We start from the raw sequence: 16,118 nt of genomic DNA, 5'->3' as shown, positions 1-16,118 counted from the left end.
AACTGTAAATACATTTTATTTCCTCTTATTTCATTCAGTAATTTGGTAATTTGGTTGTAATTTCGCCAAATCTGTTTTAAAATAATTCCAACACTCCATTTTACTAGTAGAACCCGATTCCCCCCCCCCCCCCCACACCATTGGCTAAGTTTCCAACCCACATCCCACCACGAATACCGTATTGCCAAGTTTTGTTGACAAGCCAAGAAATGTATGCTGAAAGACCGTCAACACTTACTATAAATTATTCGAATTACCGCAGTAACATTTCCTTTGACTAAAGCCACTTTGTGAAAGTTCTTATCCACTTTCTAATGCAAAACTGGGACTTTTAGTCTCATCAAGCGGCCACTACCTATCCAAAACGTTCAGTTTCATTGTTTTACAACACTACTCTAAGAATGTGGCAATGTAAGATTAAGAATTTCACTTAAAAAATTTATCTGGATCTCCTATTTACACCGATTCGGATTCAAGCTTCAAAATTTATAGAAAACTTTGTATATATTTCATTTGCATCTGATATTTAAAAAATTCGTTTGCCTTGTCCTTTACTAATACAAAGACAAATTTATTAAATCTGCTATCAAGGAGAAAGAAGATTTCTTCATTCAAGTAGGTGCTTGGAGAAAAAAAAAACAATGTTTAACGTTCGCTGGATTATAGAACACGTAATTTATGATTAAGGCAGATTGCAGAACACTTTTTTTCCCGCTCTTGACACCGTCAGAGCTGAGCTCTGATTGGCTGACTGCTAAGACTCATAGGCTTGTAATTGGTTTGTCGACTGCGTCGGCCCGCGTCAGTTTTTAAACTCTGAAGTAAAAAATTAAGCCAAACACCGACAACTTGCGTGAAGAAAATTGTTTGATTTCTAGGTCACTCATATTTTTATCCGCTTGTGTTAGCTGCTGTACATAAGTGGCTCCTCCTCGCTATCATTTCTCAAATTATCGTGGACAGAATCCAAATACGCAAAGCGAACTTGCTCCCTGTGGAGGGAGAGTAAAAAAGAATTCAAGACGTTAACACTCCCCTTCCATAATAACAGTAAAGAAGGCAAAATATATTTTTTTTCTTAATCATTTTGAATATTTTCCGGACTACTACTCACCTGCGCCCAAAACAGTGCTGACTTATTTCAAACCAGACTTGTCTGCTGAGAAGCTGAGAGTGAAAAATAGATTTAAAACATCAGTTTTAAATCACACAATTACTTTTAATGTCGTTTGTTTATTGTGCATGTTTTCATGTTTTAAACGAATCGTCGAGATAGAACCGAGGAAGATTGGGACAAACTGATTGTAGTATACTAATTGTTAACACAGAGAATTATAGCAACAGCTACGAAGGACTCGCAAATTTAGGTTTGAAAGCAGACTTTCGCCCAGCTTTTATGAGAAGGAGGCCCAAACTGGCCAAGTGCTGTAACACTTGAAATGGATGAAGTTTTTATTTTATTACACATTTTTACGAGGAACTGAATCTGCGTAGTGGATTCAAGAAAAAATATACTTACAATGGCGGCAAATATGTCGGCAGAAATTAGCATGTAAAATACATTGTTCCAGCCCTGGTAGAAAAGTAAAAATAAAAAGTTTATCATTAGGAGTGTGCACCATTAGTAGACCTCCTTTTCTCAATAGAGCAACCTTTTTTTCTCTGAACACCTACGTCGATATATTTTGAGCGCTCACAAGTCGTTAAAAATGCGCAAATTGAAGGGAAATCCCGTTACAATAGTTTGATAGAGCAGAGAAATACTACAACAGAGGAGAATAAATAGAAGGCAACGAAGATGATCAGGGATCAGGCAAGGATTCGCACTAAATAAAAATGAAGACTTTTCCAGAATTTTTTCAAGATCTTCCAGACGTTAAATTGTTACCTCAGGTCTTAACGACACACAGTAACTCAAAAGTTGTAGATTTAACGTGGCCCTAAGAAGAGCTTATGAGTCGTATGAGTCATCGAGAATTTCTACAAGAAAAAACCATTCGGTGACATACCGTTGGAGAGATGATTCCCGTTAAAAGTGGTCCAAGGGCAGCACCTGGCATGGGAGAAAGGTAACGTTAGAAACAACTTGTGTGAAATGGTGATTAGATTTTTGTTCCAAAAAGACAACCATGAGACCTTGAAAGGAGAACTACCGATCATATCTTGGAGTAAAGCAATTAAAAGAAATCAGTGTTTACTGGCAACTGTAGGTTACTATTAAGAGTAATTGGCATCTAATTTCTCCAAACAGTATCACCACTGAATCAAACATTTAGGTTAGGAGACTCAAGGAAATGATCGCAATTTCAAAAAACTCTAGATTGTTAGACAAATTCTCGTTTTAAGTACCACAGGGAATGTAACGAGAACAGTATGGAGAAAATGTATAATAATCATTTCGGGTGTAAAGGGTTAAATCAGATTATCAGGGTTAAATCAGATTATCAACATGATGAAATAAAGAAGGTGACATGAATTGACGTGGCAAATTTTCAAGAGCTGAAGTTTCCAGCGCGAGCATTTCGTCACAACAAATGAAACCTAAGTTTTTCAAAATTTGCCTCGAGCGATCCTGAATTTGTTTCAGTTCTAAACAGTTTAAGCGATACACCCATGGAAATGCATTCAATACGACTAAACGACAGATCAGACGAAAATAATGAAAAACATTTTGGTTTTAGATGAGCTTTAAATAACTTCCCAAAATATAGCCCGGAAAATGAATGGGCCAATAAAACAGTCATATGTTATAATCTGCAGTATGTGATCCTCACCCATGGAGCCTGTGCCATCTATGATAGCAGTGACGGTAGCCATGGCCTTTGTGTTTCCTTGAAGACATGGATGGGTACCCTGCAAATATTACATAGCAGGCCGATTAGACAGACAGATGAAGGTGTTTAGTTAATGATTCGGACTCCCCATTGTTAAACTTCACGTCTCCTTGAAGCCCCCTTTCATGTTCCTGAAAACGAAGCCCAACTGGAGACAGAGGAAAAGAGATTTGCATCTCCTGGGGAACATCATGAACACGTTAGGACCGCTGCTCTTGATTGTTTTTTTATCTACCTTATTTCTTTTTCACCCTGATCATGTAAAAAGGACTAGGATGTTACAAACTTACCAGATTAGCTGATACCGCTGTTGTTATTAAAGCATAAGGACCATTGACTAGGACTCCACTGAGTATCATCAGAGCTGAAAACAGTGACACAAATTCATTGTAAACTATGGCGTCCAATTGAGCGTTTTGTCACAAAGGTCTCGTCTACGCAAGAAGCCCCTTCATTTACACATTGAGACCCGACATTTCAACTCCTCAAATGTCCGCCAAGAAAAGAGCCAATTTGAAAACTTTCTTCAATTCAATCCCGCTCAATTTAAAAACGCAATCTTTTTCCACCGTTGGGAAAACCGTCCACATAAATACGTAGTAGGATGCAATAAGAACGCCAACGTCAGTGGGATTAGTCGACACTTATCGTGTACATGATCAAGGATGCACTCAAACGTTTCTTCGGCCGCTGACCTTTGTAGTGTGGACTGAAAATATTTTTTTCCGATTTTCTGTGCACATAGTAAACTTTTTCCGTGTTTTCGTAAGTGAAAATGCATTTTTAAAGTTCTTTGGGGGTGATGTGGAGGAGGAGGCCTGTGCTTAAATAAAGTAACAAGAAGGTTGATCAGTTGGTCGAAGGCCGATTAGCGCTAATCCAAGGTTAAATTTTAATTCGCGTTTCCCAGATTCCTTCTTTCGAAGGCCTGTTTGGGAACATTTTTTTTATTATCTTTCGAGTATCCAATCACTAAATCGAAGACAAATAGGCTGGATTTTCTCTTTCTGATCTGAGAAGAAATTTCACACTTATCTTGGGTTATCTTAACCAGCTTGAACAACCCGCCCCTAAGAGGTATTTGATAAAAAATCGCTTTACTTTTGCCCTCTCCGGTTTGTGATTGGTCGAATGTTGATCACTCATATTGCGCATTACTTAACACTGTCAATTTACCACGAAAACTTCTTGCGCAAATTTTTACCGTTTTATCCTTCTTGTAGCGTAAAGGGATAAATTTATACTAGATCGAGTTCACTGGATCTCAAGAACGATTTTGTTTCGTTGCGTAGCGTTAACTGTTAACAATATAATATTGAAAGCACTTTCGTCAGTACCAATCTATAGTATAAACTAAATATTTATATCAGAATACCTACCTATGTTAACTTTGAGGTTTGCGTTGGCAAAAAATCTATACAAAAAGAGCTGAAAAAAAAGGTAAAGAGTAAAAAAATTATGACAGGTAACACGAAGATGTCACAGCACGCTTATCATCAACTACTTACTGCCCGCGTACACCTAGCGGTTTTTTGGAGACTTGTGGCAGCCATTTATCACTTAGCTGTGTGCTTCATCCTGTATTAATACTGCCTTAGATATCTTAAGACTTAAAACTAGGCTTTGGGAAAAGGAAATTTTCAATCAATCTTTATATCAATCCACGTTCAACGTGTAGAATGCAAACCACTCACCATCGGCCCTGCGAGGAACAACATGACAACAACTGTAATTCCACTGCAGCTTGTTTTGTCGGAGACAAATCCAGCCAATATACCTCCTAGAACATAAGTGAAACAGTCAACAGTCCAAAATCACCTGAAAAGCATGCAACTCCCAAAACTTGCTGCGCTATCCACCGGATAGAGATTTAACCGGTGACTGCATGCATGGCGTTATTCCCCCTTGGAACAACTGAGGCTCTGTTAGGAGTTATTGGGATACGAGATATTTGGTAAAAACTTACAAGGATACGGAATACTTGAGGAAAAAAAAAATAACGATTACAGGACATTTAAAATAGAGATCTTGGGATATGGAACTGGAATTACGGGGATACAAACCACAGGAATTATTGAGACACGGGCCAAACATTAACGGCATACGGGATGCTCAGACCCCCAACCCCCTCATGGGGCCTTACAATTGGAGGCTATTCGGCAAGCATTTGTGTTCAAAATTTGAAAAATAATTGCAACTATATGACACTTTTGTAATGAATGGGTCAATGTTAGCGTAAGAGAGAAGTTAACACAAATCATTAACAACTCCAACAAGGCAAAAGGGATATAAACTGCAGGTGTTCCATTTAAAAGGAGTACATACAAGAGGGGGGAATCTGACTGAACAACGGAAAGGACCATGTACTTTACGAAACGCTTTGTTGAGTGCCTTACCTATGATTCCACCAACATCAAACAAAGTAGACAAATCGGCTGATGTGGTTGGACTATACAATCTACCGCCAATACCTGAACAAAAAAGAGAAATGCAGCAGTTGAAAAATTATCTTCAATGTATAAGTATATACAACGAGCAAATATGTCACTATTCAAATCATATTATCTGCACTACCACAGTTCAAGACTCTAGCATTCATCTGATAAACACATTCATTTTGTCCACACAACAGGAACAAATGAGCCAAAAACTGACCTAACTACAGCACTCTGGTAGCTTCACACCCCAACTGACAATTAACTTCACAGTTATTTTCAAATTGTTTGATCATCAGAAAAATTTGAATAAAGAAAGAATGATTTTCTTTGATTCGAGAACCTCAGTTGTTAGCTTAATACTTGCTGACCATAGCTGCAAAGTCCTTAACTCTAAAAGATAATTAATTTATGCGTGAACCAAAAGGAATAGCTTATTAATGTATATTAATTTAAAAGATAAATTACATGTACTTATATGCACCTGGATGAAGACAACTTACGTGTGTTTTCAATATAAAATGGCAGCCAGAACAGGAATGTGTAACTGACCAGTTTAGCAAAGAATAGGCACAAAGAGTATTCAATCACACCCTACAAAGAGAAATTTGCAAACATTTCCCTCCAGGTTCCAACTCCAACTATTATTTTGTTATTAAATTTCAAAATCTAATTAATATGTAATACTGAAATTTAAACTCGAAGGAGTGAAAAACCATGCACTGCCTGAACCAGTGAATCAATATAATTATTAGCATGGTGATTAAATTTGTTCAACCACATTCAATTGTTTGAGCACCTTTAAATAATCCTGCTACACATGCTGACAATGACTGTCCAATAAAGGGGATTTTTCTCTGGACAGCACTTGAATTACTGGGTGAGTCGAGTCTTGAGACAGTTATTTGTTCGTATAGATATGCAACTCTTTCGCATCTTCACAAAACCAACTCACCAAAAACAAATGAACAAAATTATTACACTCTTTTCCCCAAATACAATGTATATAAAATTCCTTCATGTTTGATGAAAAATTCTCTTCCACAGCAATCTGGGTATACCCTTAAAACGTCTTTCCTTCTTTTACAACGCTCTACTCAAAATATCAATAAATCATTTTGCAAGGTGTAGGAAGAGCAAAGTGATTAAGTTAAAGAAACACACACACATGTATGGAAATACAGAAATGTTTTGACCTCTTTACAAAGAATGGCAGAGAAGCGATAAAAGAAAGGATAATCAATGAAAGCAATCATTGGTATAAAAGAGAAATACAACCAATAATTAGCAATAAGATATCAATGATTTGACTCACTGGAATAAGAACTGCTCTCCAAAAACTGACAGCACTAGCTTCTCCATGTGATGGTGGTACCACAGTTGAACCTGACATATGTGACTCACTTGGCACCTTAAAGGTATTGAATGGAGGACAAACTTAACTTATAAACTTGAATTAAATAATTAAAAAAAAGATCAAAAGCAAGTTACAGTAACAATTACACTCAGATATAAAAGAATTATTTTCCTCCACACATGTACACAGGGGTTTCACTAATGTTTTCAGCAGGAGGGCAACTAGTTTTCACAGGTGGGCACAACTTTTTGAACTAAACTTCTTTATGAGAAAAACCTTCCTCCAGATTGTTAAACCAGGTGGGCAAAACTGTCCTTACAACTGCTCAATTTGGCCGGTGCCCGGCCCTTAATGAAACCCCTGTGTACATACATAATTATATTTGTACCCACCTGTAGATTCCTTTTGACTATTATAGACTCAGGTTCATGAGAATATGACTCTTTTAAAAGGCCTTCTCTTTCACTACCCTATAAACAATAATATGTAATGCATAACCTACCAGAAATATGTAACAGTACTCTCTTCTGTAAAGTAAATGTTAAGATATTCTTAGAACCTGTAAAACTAAACATTCTACATTATGATTTTATCATCATGAGAGTAATTTAATATATACTTCTTAAAATAATAATGTTTTATAATTAACACTTTGCTCTTCTATTTAAAGCACAAAATGGCAAAACTCTATAACAAAAATTTATCTTTCAAATCAATTCTCTAATATATTATAATTGCTTTACTTGTTACCATGTTCCCACCAATAGTGTGGCTCCATTTTCTGCATATAACAAACACACACACACAATTTCTTCATTAATTTTGCTCTGACAAAGGGCTAATGCTCAAACATCTGCTTTGAAACTCTTCATGGTGGCCAGTTAGCATTTCCAACTCAGTAGATAAAACCGAAATCACCTTGTTTCAGCAGTGGTTGCTTCAAACACAATTAGATTAAAGCAAGGTTTTTTTTGTTTGTGTTTTAATTGAACCCTTTGAGCCTTAAGAGTGACAAGCATCTAATTTCTATATTTAATATGTACTAATTCAAAATAACTACTTAATATTCCCTCATTTACATGTAGTTTGTACCTAGGCCAGGCATCATCTCACCTCTTGAGGGTCAGTAACAACTTCTGTGCTGACCGAGGAATCAATACACGCAGGTGGTGGCTAAAAAAACAGATTTCAGTCACATTATTCTCACTATGGCAAAAGAGCCAAACTGAACAAACTTCATATGGGAAACAAAAAACACTTGTTTGAGTGAAATATAAGGATTCAATAGTCCAGGATATTTAAGATGTAATTCCAAGATTTAGATGAATGACAAAAAAAACAAATCAAAACTCATTTTAAATGTCAAGTGCTTGGTTTCCAAGCCTTTCCCTTGGAGTGAGGACAAGGTTTAATATATAATGATATCTCTATATTCACTCTGTAACTAGACAGTAATAAATTCTTCCTTTTTTAATTAAAAGTAACTCTTTAAAAGAGTCCTGTAAATCTTAAGTGCAGTACATGCAAGCTTAAAAAAAAGACCATTTCTTCTTCAATTTTCTTCAAACTCTTTGGAGTTCCAGAACAACTGAGTTTGAGCACAGAAAACAAATTGTTGGACTTACCTCAGTGTGTTGTTGAGGAGGCTGGCAGCCTACATGGCTTGGATCTGGTGGTTAAACACATTTCTGACTAAGTTTTACACATTACAGCACATCACAACACTGTACTGTGCTGTACTGATTTTCTATGCAACTGAAACAAAAAACAACTTCAAATTTTGATTTGAAGATGTCAGATAAGATGCTAAGGTATAATTGAGAAGGCTAAAATTATTGATTGATACAGATGTGTCTTTCAGTTAAGGTTACAGGTTTTAGTTACAGAAATTGAATAAAAAACAAACTTCTTTAATTTCATTAATTAGTAAGTGTTGCTGAAAAATGATTAATTTGCAGACTTGAAAGGAAGCTTTCCAAATTTTAAGATGTCTACAGCTCATGAGATATGAGCTGTAGACAATTCTAAAATTTTTTTCCAAGAAGTTAATTCTGGGTCCATATTTGACCTATGATGACTCATTCCCAGCCCACAAACTTCACTGGAGAGCAAAATTAATATCACATAAAAGCATCAGGGAAGAGCTAATAATACAGGTTGGAGGAATGTTCACTTACCAACGACAAGGAAAAGAAATACAAAGATGGCCATTCCAGCAATAATGCAGCCAGGTACAATAAATGAATAGCCCCTGTCATTAATCAAATATTTAGATATTACCTATGACAGCTGTGGAGATGGATAGTGTTGGATATCTGTTGAGTCTTTTACGATACAATAACCTCAACCATTCAACTCCCAAGATCTGATTGTTAATTCTGCCCTCTGGCCGCTACACATTTCCTTGTAAATTAGTTATGAGAATTTGGTGTTGGATCAAGATAAAAACTTCTAACTGATAAGTTTGAGTATTCTCATTACCCATTTGCTGAATAATGTCTGGATATTGCAGGGGGAAGTTACAGGTTGATCACTTCTGGTAATTGAAGGCTTAACTGGGTAAACTGTCTGACATAATTTATCACAACTCATAATCAAAACAAAAGAATCAGAGGTCATATTGTGTTAAAACTTACCATTGACCACTTGCCCATACACCAGCTATGGCAGACCCAAGTATATTTCCTACAGATGTGTGGGAATTCCATATTCCCATTATCAACCCACGCCTACAAGAAAGTGAACACCTGCTGTTAGATAGATAGATAGATAATAATCTTTAGACAGATAGATAATAATCTTTAGACAGGGTGCGTTCTCACAGAAGTGGTTTTCAGAACGGCCCTGTAAGCACCCACCCAACCCACCCCAGGGGAGGACATCCATCACACAGTATACTTGTGTGTGGGAAATTAACGTCTCCTACCCCTAACCCTGCAGGAGACAAGACCTCCATTTATTCGTCCCTATCAGAGAAGACTAGAATATCTAACCATTTCTTGATGTTACAGAAAGGAAGCATATTCTTCTCAGTTATTTTAAGACCTTGAGTGTTGGTCTGGCCGGGGCCAATTTGTTGAACAAATTGCTAGACTAAAAATGGTAATTTATTTGTAAAAAAATTCTACACCAATGACCCTCCATCTCAAACACCTTCAATGTTCTCTTTTACACACTTAGCACTGGACTGAATATTATGACTCGGTTTAACACGTATCACATTCAAGAACTGTTCACAGTCAGGTGGGTAAACATGCAACCTTTTCTTGCTACTTTCTTGGGTTGCAAGTGGGAAGAAATACAAAAATTAACCCTCTCATGCTGACAAGAACCACAACTTTATGTACATCACCCCCTTGAATTGAAAAATTTCTCTTACCTTCCTTTCCCAAACCAATTTCCAACACATTCTACTACACTGGGCCAGCCAGAACTCTAGAAACAATGTAACAGGTAAACAAAATTGTGAATCAGTGTAGAACTTTGGTACAAATATGGCAAACTATACGCTGTTAGTAGCACCTAACACTTGGGTTGAAGTCTGAAAAATCTTTCTAAGGTGTGGCATCTCAAGTCAAATTTGAGCAAATTTGAAGCCAATTTTTGAAAGGCTTACAAGTACAACTCTTTGGAAAATCAAATCCTTGTAGGCATTAGATTTGATACTGTCTTAAGTTAATGGCACAAATAAATAGTAAATGAATTTGTAGAGTATACTTCTCCTTCTATATCATTTGAAAAAAATATAGTTATTAGACACTGGCCTACATTTAATTAGCCCTTATTTTCTCTTGTCAATGAAATGGTACAGAGATGACACCTATAGATGTGTAATTTTTCATGTCCAAACATCAATTTGCAATTATTTCCTAAAAATGCTGTTTATTTATTGATAAATTATTCAGTAAAAACTGGTGCTACATACAATCTGATAACTTTGTTGATTTCTGTTACCCATTTACAAGGTAAGACTATGGCACTATGGGGAAAAGTAATATTTTCCTCACAACTTCAAATTAAATGTAAGACACTCACAGGTAAGTCTACCCAAGGGTTTTGCTTAATATGTACATCAATTAGTCAGAGTAATGCATACCTGAAAAAATCCTGAAAAAATCTGATAAACAGAAATAACAAACTTAAATTAAATTAAATTAAACAACCACTTGACTACATAACATGATTCAACTCGTTTAACAAAGATGAATGGAAAATTATATCAGAATATGACCTAATTTGAAATTCTTATTAAATAGATGTACTCATCCTAGCCCATACCAGTTCTCTATAATTTGAACCATGAAATGTAAACTCATATGAAAATCTATATACCAGGTCAAAAAAAGGACTTTTACCTAAACTGATCAAACATAATGTTGTTTCAGAAGCAAGTAAGAAGAAATTATCCTGGCTTGTGAAAATCTTTTTTTACCTTCAACCAAACTGAACTTGAAATTGTATACATCACAGTATGTACCTGGATAGTGATGAAATATGCAAAAGAGTGAAATTTCAAAAAATATCCCATGCCAAACAATGCTGTAAAAAGACCACTGGATAACATCCCCACTGTAAGAAAATGCCGGAGGTCCATGTGCTCAGCAACAAAGCCACTGCCATTGAAAAAAAAACAAGAAAATATATTACAATTAACACCCTACCATTAGTGTGCACATTCTCTGTACTGTTTGTCATATATTAATTATAAATTAAGTTGCTGACAAGGAGAATTCAATTAAAAAGCAAAAGGGTATTAAGTTGTTGATCATTTCTTTAACCCCTTTTAACTCCCGAAATCTGATTATGAATTCTCCCCTCTAGCTGCTACACATTTCCTTGTAAACTGGATACGAGAATTTGGTGTTCAATCAAGGCAACAACTTCTACTTGATAAGTTTGAGTATTCTCATTACCTGTTTGCTGGATCATGTATAGATGTTACAGGGAGAAGTTACAGGTTAATCACTTCTGGGAGTTAAAAGGATCATTCTTGAGATCTCAATGTTTGATTCAGGGGTGATATTGAAGGTGATCATTTCATTTATTCTCATTACCTTAATGTTTGATTCAGGGGTGATAATGTAAGAAGAAATTAGAAGCTGGTCACTATTAGGACTCAAAGGGTCAATACAAAGAACATTTTGATAATGATGATAATAATCATGATAAAGATCTAGAATTAAGCAAAAGTTTTAAAGTGATTTGGTGTAAATATTGAATCAACATGTTTATTAACCCTTTTACTCCCACAAGTGACTAAGACAGAATTTCTCCCTACAATATCAATACCAATATATCAATCACACAAGTATTGAGAATAAAGGAAAATATCACTCAAGGGATTATCAGTTGATCTGATACCAAATTCTCCATTCTAACATCATAAGAATTGTATGGCAGACAATAAGGAGAATTACCAATTTGAGATCTTGGGAGTTAATCTTTTAATACCATAATATGTAAAATCCATGTTATACATACCTGAAAAACATGCCAACAGCATAGGAAAATAGGAACGCCAGATCCAATGCTCCAAGAAGCTCGTCGCCAGTGTCTGGTGAGTCTGATAATCACGGATAACAAAACTACATCAGTCAGTTACATTAATTTTATACAATGTGATACATTTAGCAAGTTACTGGCATGTCTTGAAAATGAGTTATTAAGTTTCACTGTAAAAATATTCTAACTTATTACCAAATGGTTTCCAGCCATGGCAACTTGCAGTTATTTTAGAACAATTTGGCTTCAATGTTCCCTAAAACCAACAAAAGCAGATAAAAACAGATAAAAAAAATTGTTTTAAATTAGATGCACACCCTATTTCTTGGTTTATCTCTCAGAGACTCAAAAATGAGTTTAGTAACCCCCATTTCTACTTGCATCACTGGATTGCTATCAGCATACAGTATGGCTTTTTCAGAAATCTCAAAAAATCAGTGCAAACAATTCCTAGCCACCTAAATTTTTTTTCTCAATGTAGATGCCTCTATAAAGAACTTCTCTTTAAAAACTGTGAGCTCCCTAGCACAAGAACTAGTTTTGTACACAGGCATGATATACCCAATACTACTGGTAAAAAGTTTGTAATACTCACTGTACACACAGCACAAACATAACTTATAACACTAACACTACTTGCATCATTGTAAACAATATTTGATTATGAACAAACATGCCCTAGTTTGTTATGTATCATTGGCGAAGTTTGTATACATTTTCATTTTCTGGAATTAGAACTTAACTATAGACTGGGTGAATTATAGAGCAAATTAATCCCTGCCAATGGAATTTCCTAGAGTTTGCAGAGGTGTGAAATCATAAATATTACATGCAAATAAAAATTTTTGAACAAATGCTTAAGAAATATTTCAATATCCCCCACAATTCTAACAGAAACCACCTTTCTCCTCAAACGATTTCAGTTTTTTTCCCACATCCAGAGGAAAGCCTTGAGAATGAAACTGAACACAATGTATGGTGAGATTGATGACGTGAAAATGGTGTTTATTTAGTAAGTGACAAAGGTTAATGCACTGAGTACTTGCTATAATGGGCACGAGTCTCTCACAGCTCTGAAGTACATATTACAAATCAAAAACGTGCAAGTTTGAGTCCATTTGAGAGAACTGGACCTTTTAAATAAGCTATAGTTTGAGAACCATCAGCTACTTCAAGTTAATGAATATCAATGTAAAAATGCTCTCCAACCCACCCTCCCCTCCCTCTGCCCCCAAATCTAAGGTCTAGATTCCACAGTGATATTTCCTTAAACAATATTATTTTTATAAACAACCCATTGTTACCAGAAATCTACCAGATAGACAGATTTATAAACTTTTATTCAGAGAAGATTAACACTGAGACCAAAATAATACTTAGAAGGTGGGGGATAAGGAAAAATAAAAATGAAAAGCCTTATATTTAGAAACGTCCGTAAGAAACATTATCACAAACATTGGTGGATTCTTGAGGCTTTTTGGGGATGGCCCATTTCCAAGAAAAACAAGAGCTATAATTATCATTACGCCATTACCCCGATTTGTAAACAAAATCATGGAATGGTTGATTCTATTTTCTCACCTTTACGACACTGATAGGTTTCCTTGAGAGATGATACGAGGTGTAGGCAAAGAACGTTAAAATTAGGACCCATCCACGATAGCTGGAACAAGATGGAATTGAAATTATAAATGAACAATATCAAACGATAAAAAGATTACTTGTTGGTTGACACAGCTAAAGATCACAGTCACCACAACAGAGAGAGGTCCATAGAACAAAAATTTATGTAATCTTACGCTTGTGTGCGTTCTCGTCCGATCCACTGTATGAAACGTATCCCATAGGGGACCTTCCTTCGGTGATTGTCACGAAATTGTAGCTCAGGCGTCGACATAATCCAAATTTTGGATAGTGGTTTGCAGTGTGATTCTTGAATAGATCAGAACTTCGGTTTGGAGAAAACCTGTTAGAAGAAAATAAATCTTTGGTTTCAGCTACAAACTGAAGAAAATTATGCCATCAAAAGGCTGATTTAGACATCAGTAAATTCAAAATAAAGCTAGGCCCAAGCGCCATATTTGATACCGGCACAATTCTATGCTACGCCAATTCTGTTCAGTCTGATTGTGAACTTGATTGTGAAATGCAAATGTCCACTGATTTCAAAATTCCTTTTTTTTTATACGCTTACCGACTTCTGCTGAGGTTTCTTTCAGTTTCCTGTTACCTTTCGTGTAAAAATAACTTTAATGGATTCATGCCTAGACGAGGTTACTAAAATAGTACCACCATCGAAAGATTCGTGCTAATCATGTGATGGGAAACACTCGGAAGAGGAAGACTAAGTACGAAGGAAAGCGTTGTCATAACAACTCTCTTACGAGCTTACAACTATCGAGTGCTTTGTTGCCGTTCATCTCACCAAACAGCGAAGATGTCGACGCACTTTAGCGCAAATCAGGTACTATGAAAGCATTTTGTATTTTCTTTAAGAAAGAAAGAATTTTCGTGGTACTAAATGATGCTTCAGTGTCGTCAGTCACCCAAAAACGGCGCCGGTCGATCTGCGAATTCCGAGCTAAACGGAAGAACAGTTAAATCGATCTTACCTTGATTGTTACATTTGGTAAGTTTTACGTGAACTAGTAGACAATTTATTTTGTGTTTCTTTTAATCCGTAGTACGAGAAAGAATTCGCTGCTCGTAGGTTGCAGAACTGGGAAATTCCCAAGAGATTCAAAGAGGTAAGAGATGATGGAGATATTTTTGATTAAACTAACAGACCGCAGATTAGCATAGAAAGAAATACGACATAATTTTGTTTTCACCGATTAACCATTTCCTCGGCTTGAGCCATACATTAATTGTCGACAAACAAAGTACACTTGAGTTAGATGTTTGCTCCGTTGTCTGGTTTTTCTCTTAACATTCTATATTTTCTGTTTGAGGTTTACATATATTACTGATGTCTATGTTGGTGTTGTTGTTGATAATGTTGCTAACGAAGGAAATGGAAACATTTTCATTTCCTCCGTCAGTAACATTAATGGAGCCTGGGTAGTAGGTCTGTGGGAATAACCAAGATTACCACCCAACCCCCACCACTCCTGAAATGTGACAACTCAGAATGAATCAGTATAGTTTGAATACTAACACTTCCACCTTATAATTCTCTTTCTTTATACTTATAGCGTCCATCAACTTTTGAAGGCTTCACCCAGCCAATTAGCAATGACCAAGGACACATTTTGCCAGGGATCCCACGCTCTTCAAAGAGTCCCTGGGGTGAGTTTGTGGGTACATGGGAAATGAAAAAACCTCCTCTTAAAACAAAGACCATAAAGACAAATGCAATATCCACAAGCATGCAAAAAGAAACAGAGCCACCTGCACGCACACCGAGTCCTAAAAAAGAAGAAACTGCAGACAAAGCAAGGACTCCAACACCCCAGCCAGAAGAAGTATGGACACCAAGCCCACAAGAAGGGAAAACAAGCCCACGTCCACCAAGCCAGAGTAGTCAATGTAAAAAGTCACCCAGCCCTGTTGTGGCAAAAACCCCTGAACCAGCTGCTCCATCTCCTGTTAAGAGCCGCACTGAAGAAAATGGCCCACCCAAGAATGTGGTTATGTTTTCAGACCCAGCTTGATGTTTGTACAGTACCGTGTAATCTGCAAGTAATTCCTTCTCTAAGCAATTGCAAAATAAATATACCAAGTTATGAAACTTCATTTGTCATTGACGAAGTGAAGGTAAAAGTGTTCTTGCAAATTACCAGCTACCAGTAAATTTATGCACTATCCCAAGAATTCTAAAGGAAAATGAATTGAGCATGCCAGCCTGATATTACCCTCATAACTTATTTCTTTTTATACAACTATTGAAGGCTACATATGGCTTTAGGAAATTTGTAGTACCGGTACACCAAATCCAACAAAACTTCCCCTTACTCTCCCAGGAGAATGGCAAGGGTGTCTTGGACTTGC

The 16,118-nt window shown here is 36.3% G+C and overlaps 2 protein-coding genes across 3 annotated transcripts; one reads left to right on the top strand and one right to left on the bottom strand.

Annotated features, from left to right (window-relative positions):
* LOC111329879 (glucose-6-phosphate exchanger SLC37A2) lies at positions 1-14,442 on the bottom strand. 2 transcript variants are annotated; one of them, XM_022934639.2, is made up of 24 exons: positions 14,323-14,442; positions 13,928-14,094; positions 13,710-13,791; positions 12,324-12,384; positions 12,108-12,189; positions 11,104-11,239; positions 10,723-10,743; positions 10,006-10,061; positions 9,263-9,355; positions 8,804-8,877; positions 8,252-8,295; positions 7,740-7,799; positions 7,019-7,096; positions 6,585-6,680; positions 5,773-5,863; positions 5,231-5,305; positions 4,529-4,614; positions 4,214-4,262; positions 3,125-3,198; positions 2,775-2,853; positions 2,010-2,053; positions 1,520-1,573; positions 1,115-1,167; positions 1-992 (listed from the first exon to the last, which is right to left on the bottom strand). In XM_022934639.2, exons 2-24 carry the CDS (start codon positions 14,023-14,025, stop codon positions 905-907), a joined length of 1,674 nt encoding a protein of 557 aa, XP_022790374.2. In that variant the 5' UTR covers positions 14,026-14,094; positions 14,323-14,442; the 3' UTR covers positions 1-904. The 2 variants fall into 2 exon arrangements, with proteins under 2 accessions (XP_022790374.2, XP_022790375.2); XM_022934640.2 differs by lacking the exon at positions 14,323-14,442 and adding an exon at positions 14,217-14,305.
* Positions 14,443-14,467: 25 nt separating this feature from the next.
* LOC111329887 (protein Flattop homolog) lies at positions 14,468-15,858 on the top strand. The gene is made up of 3 exons (XM_022934650.2): positions 14,468-14,592; positions 14,813-14,875; positions 15,323-15,858. Exons 1-3 carry the CDS (start codon positions 14,566-14,568, stop codon positions 15,779-15,781), a joined length of 549 nt encoding a protein of 182 aa, XP_022790385.1. The 5' UTR covers positions 14,468-14,565; the 3' UTR covers positions 15,782-15,858.
* The last annotated feature ends 260 nt before the right edge of the window (positions 15,859-16,118 follow it).

The sequence above is a fragment of the Stylophora pistillata genome, chromosome 7 (genome assembly GCF_964205215.1).
Source record: "Stylophora pistillata chromosome 7, jaStyPist1.2, whole genome shotgun sequence".
NCBI lineage: Eukaryota > Metazoa > Cnidaria > Anthozoa > Scleractinia > Pocilloporidae > Stylophora > Stylophora pistillata.
This window is presented reverse-complemented; position numbering and strand designations above follow the sequence as displayed.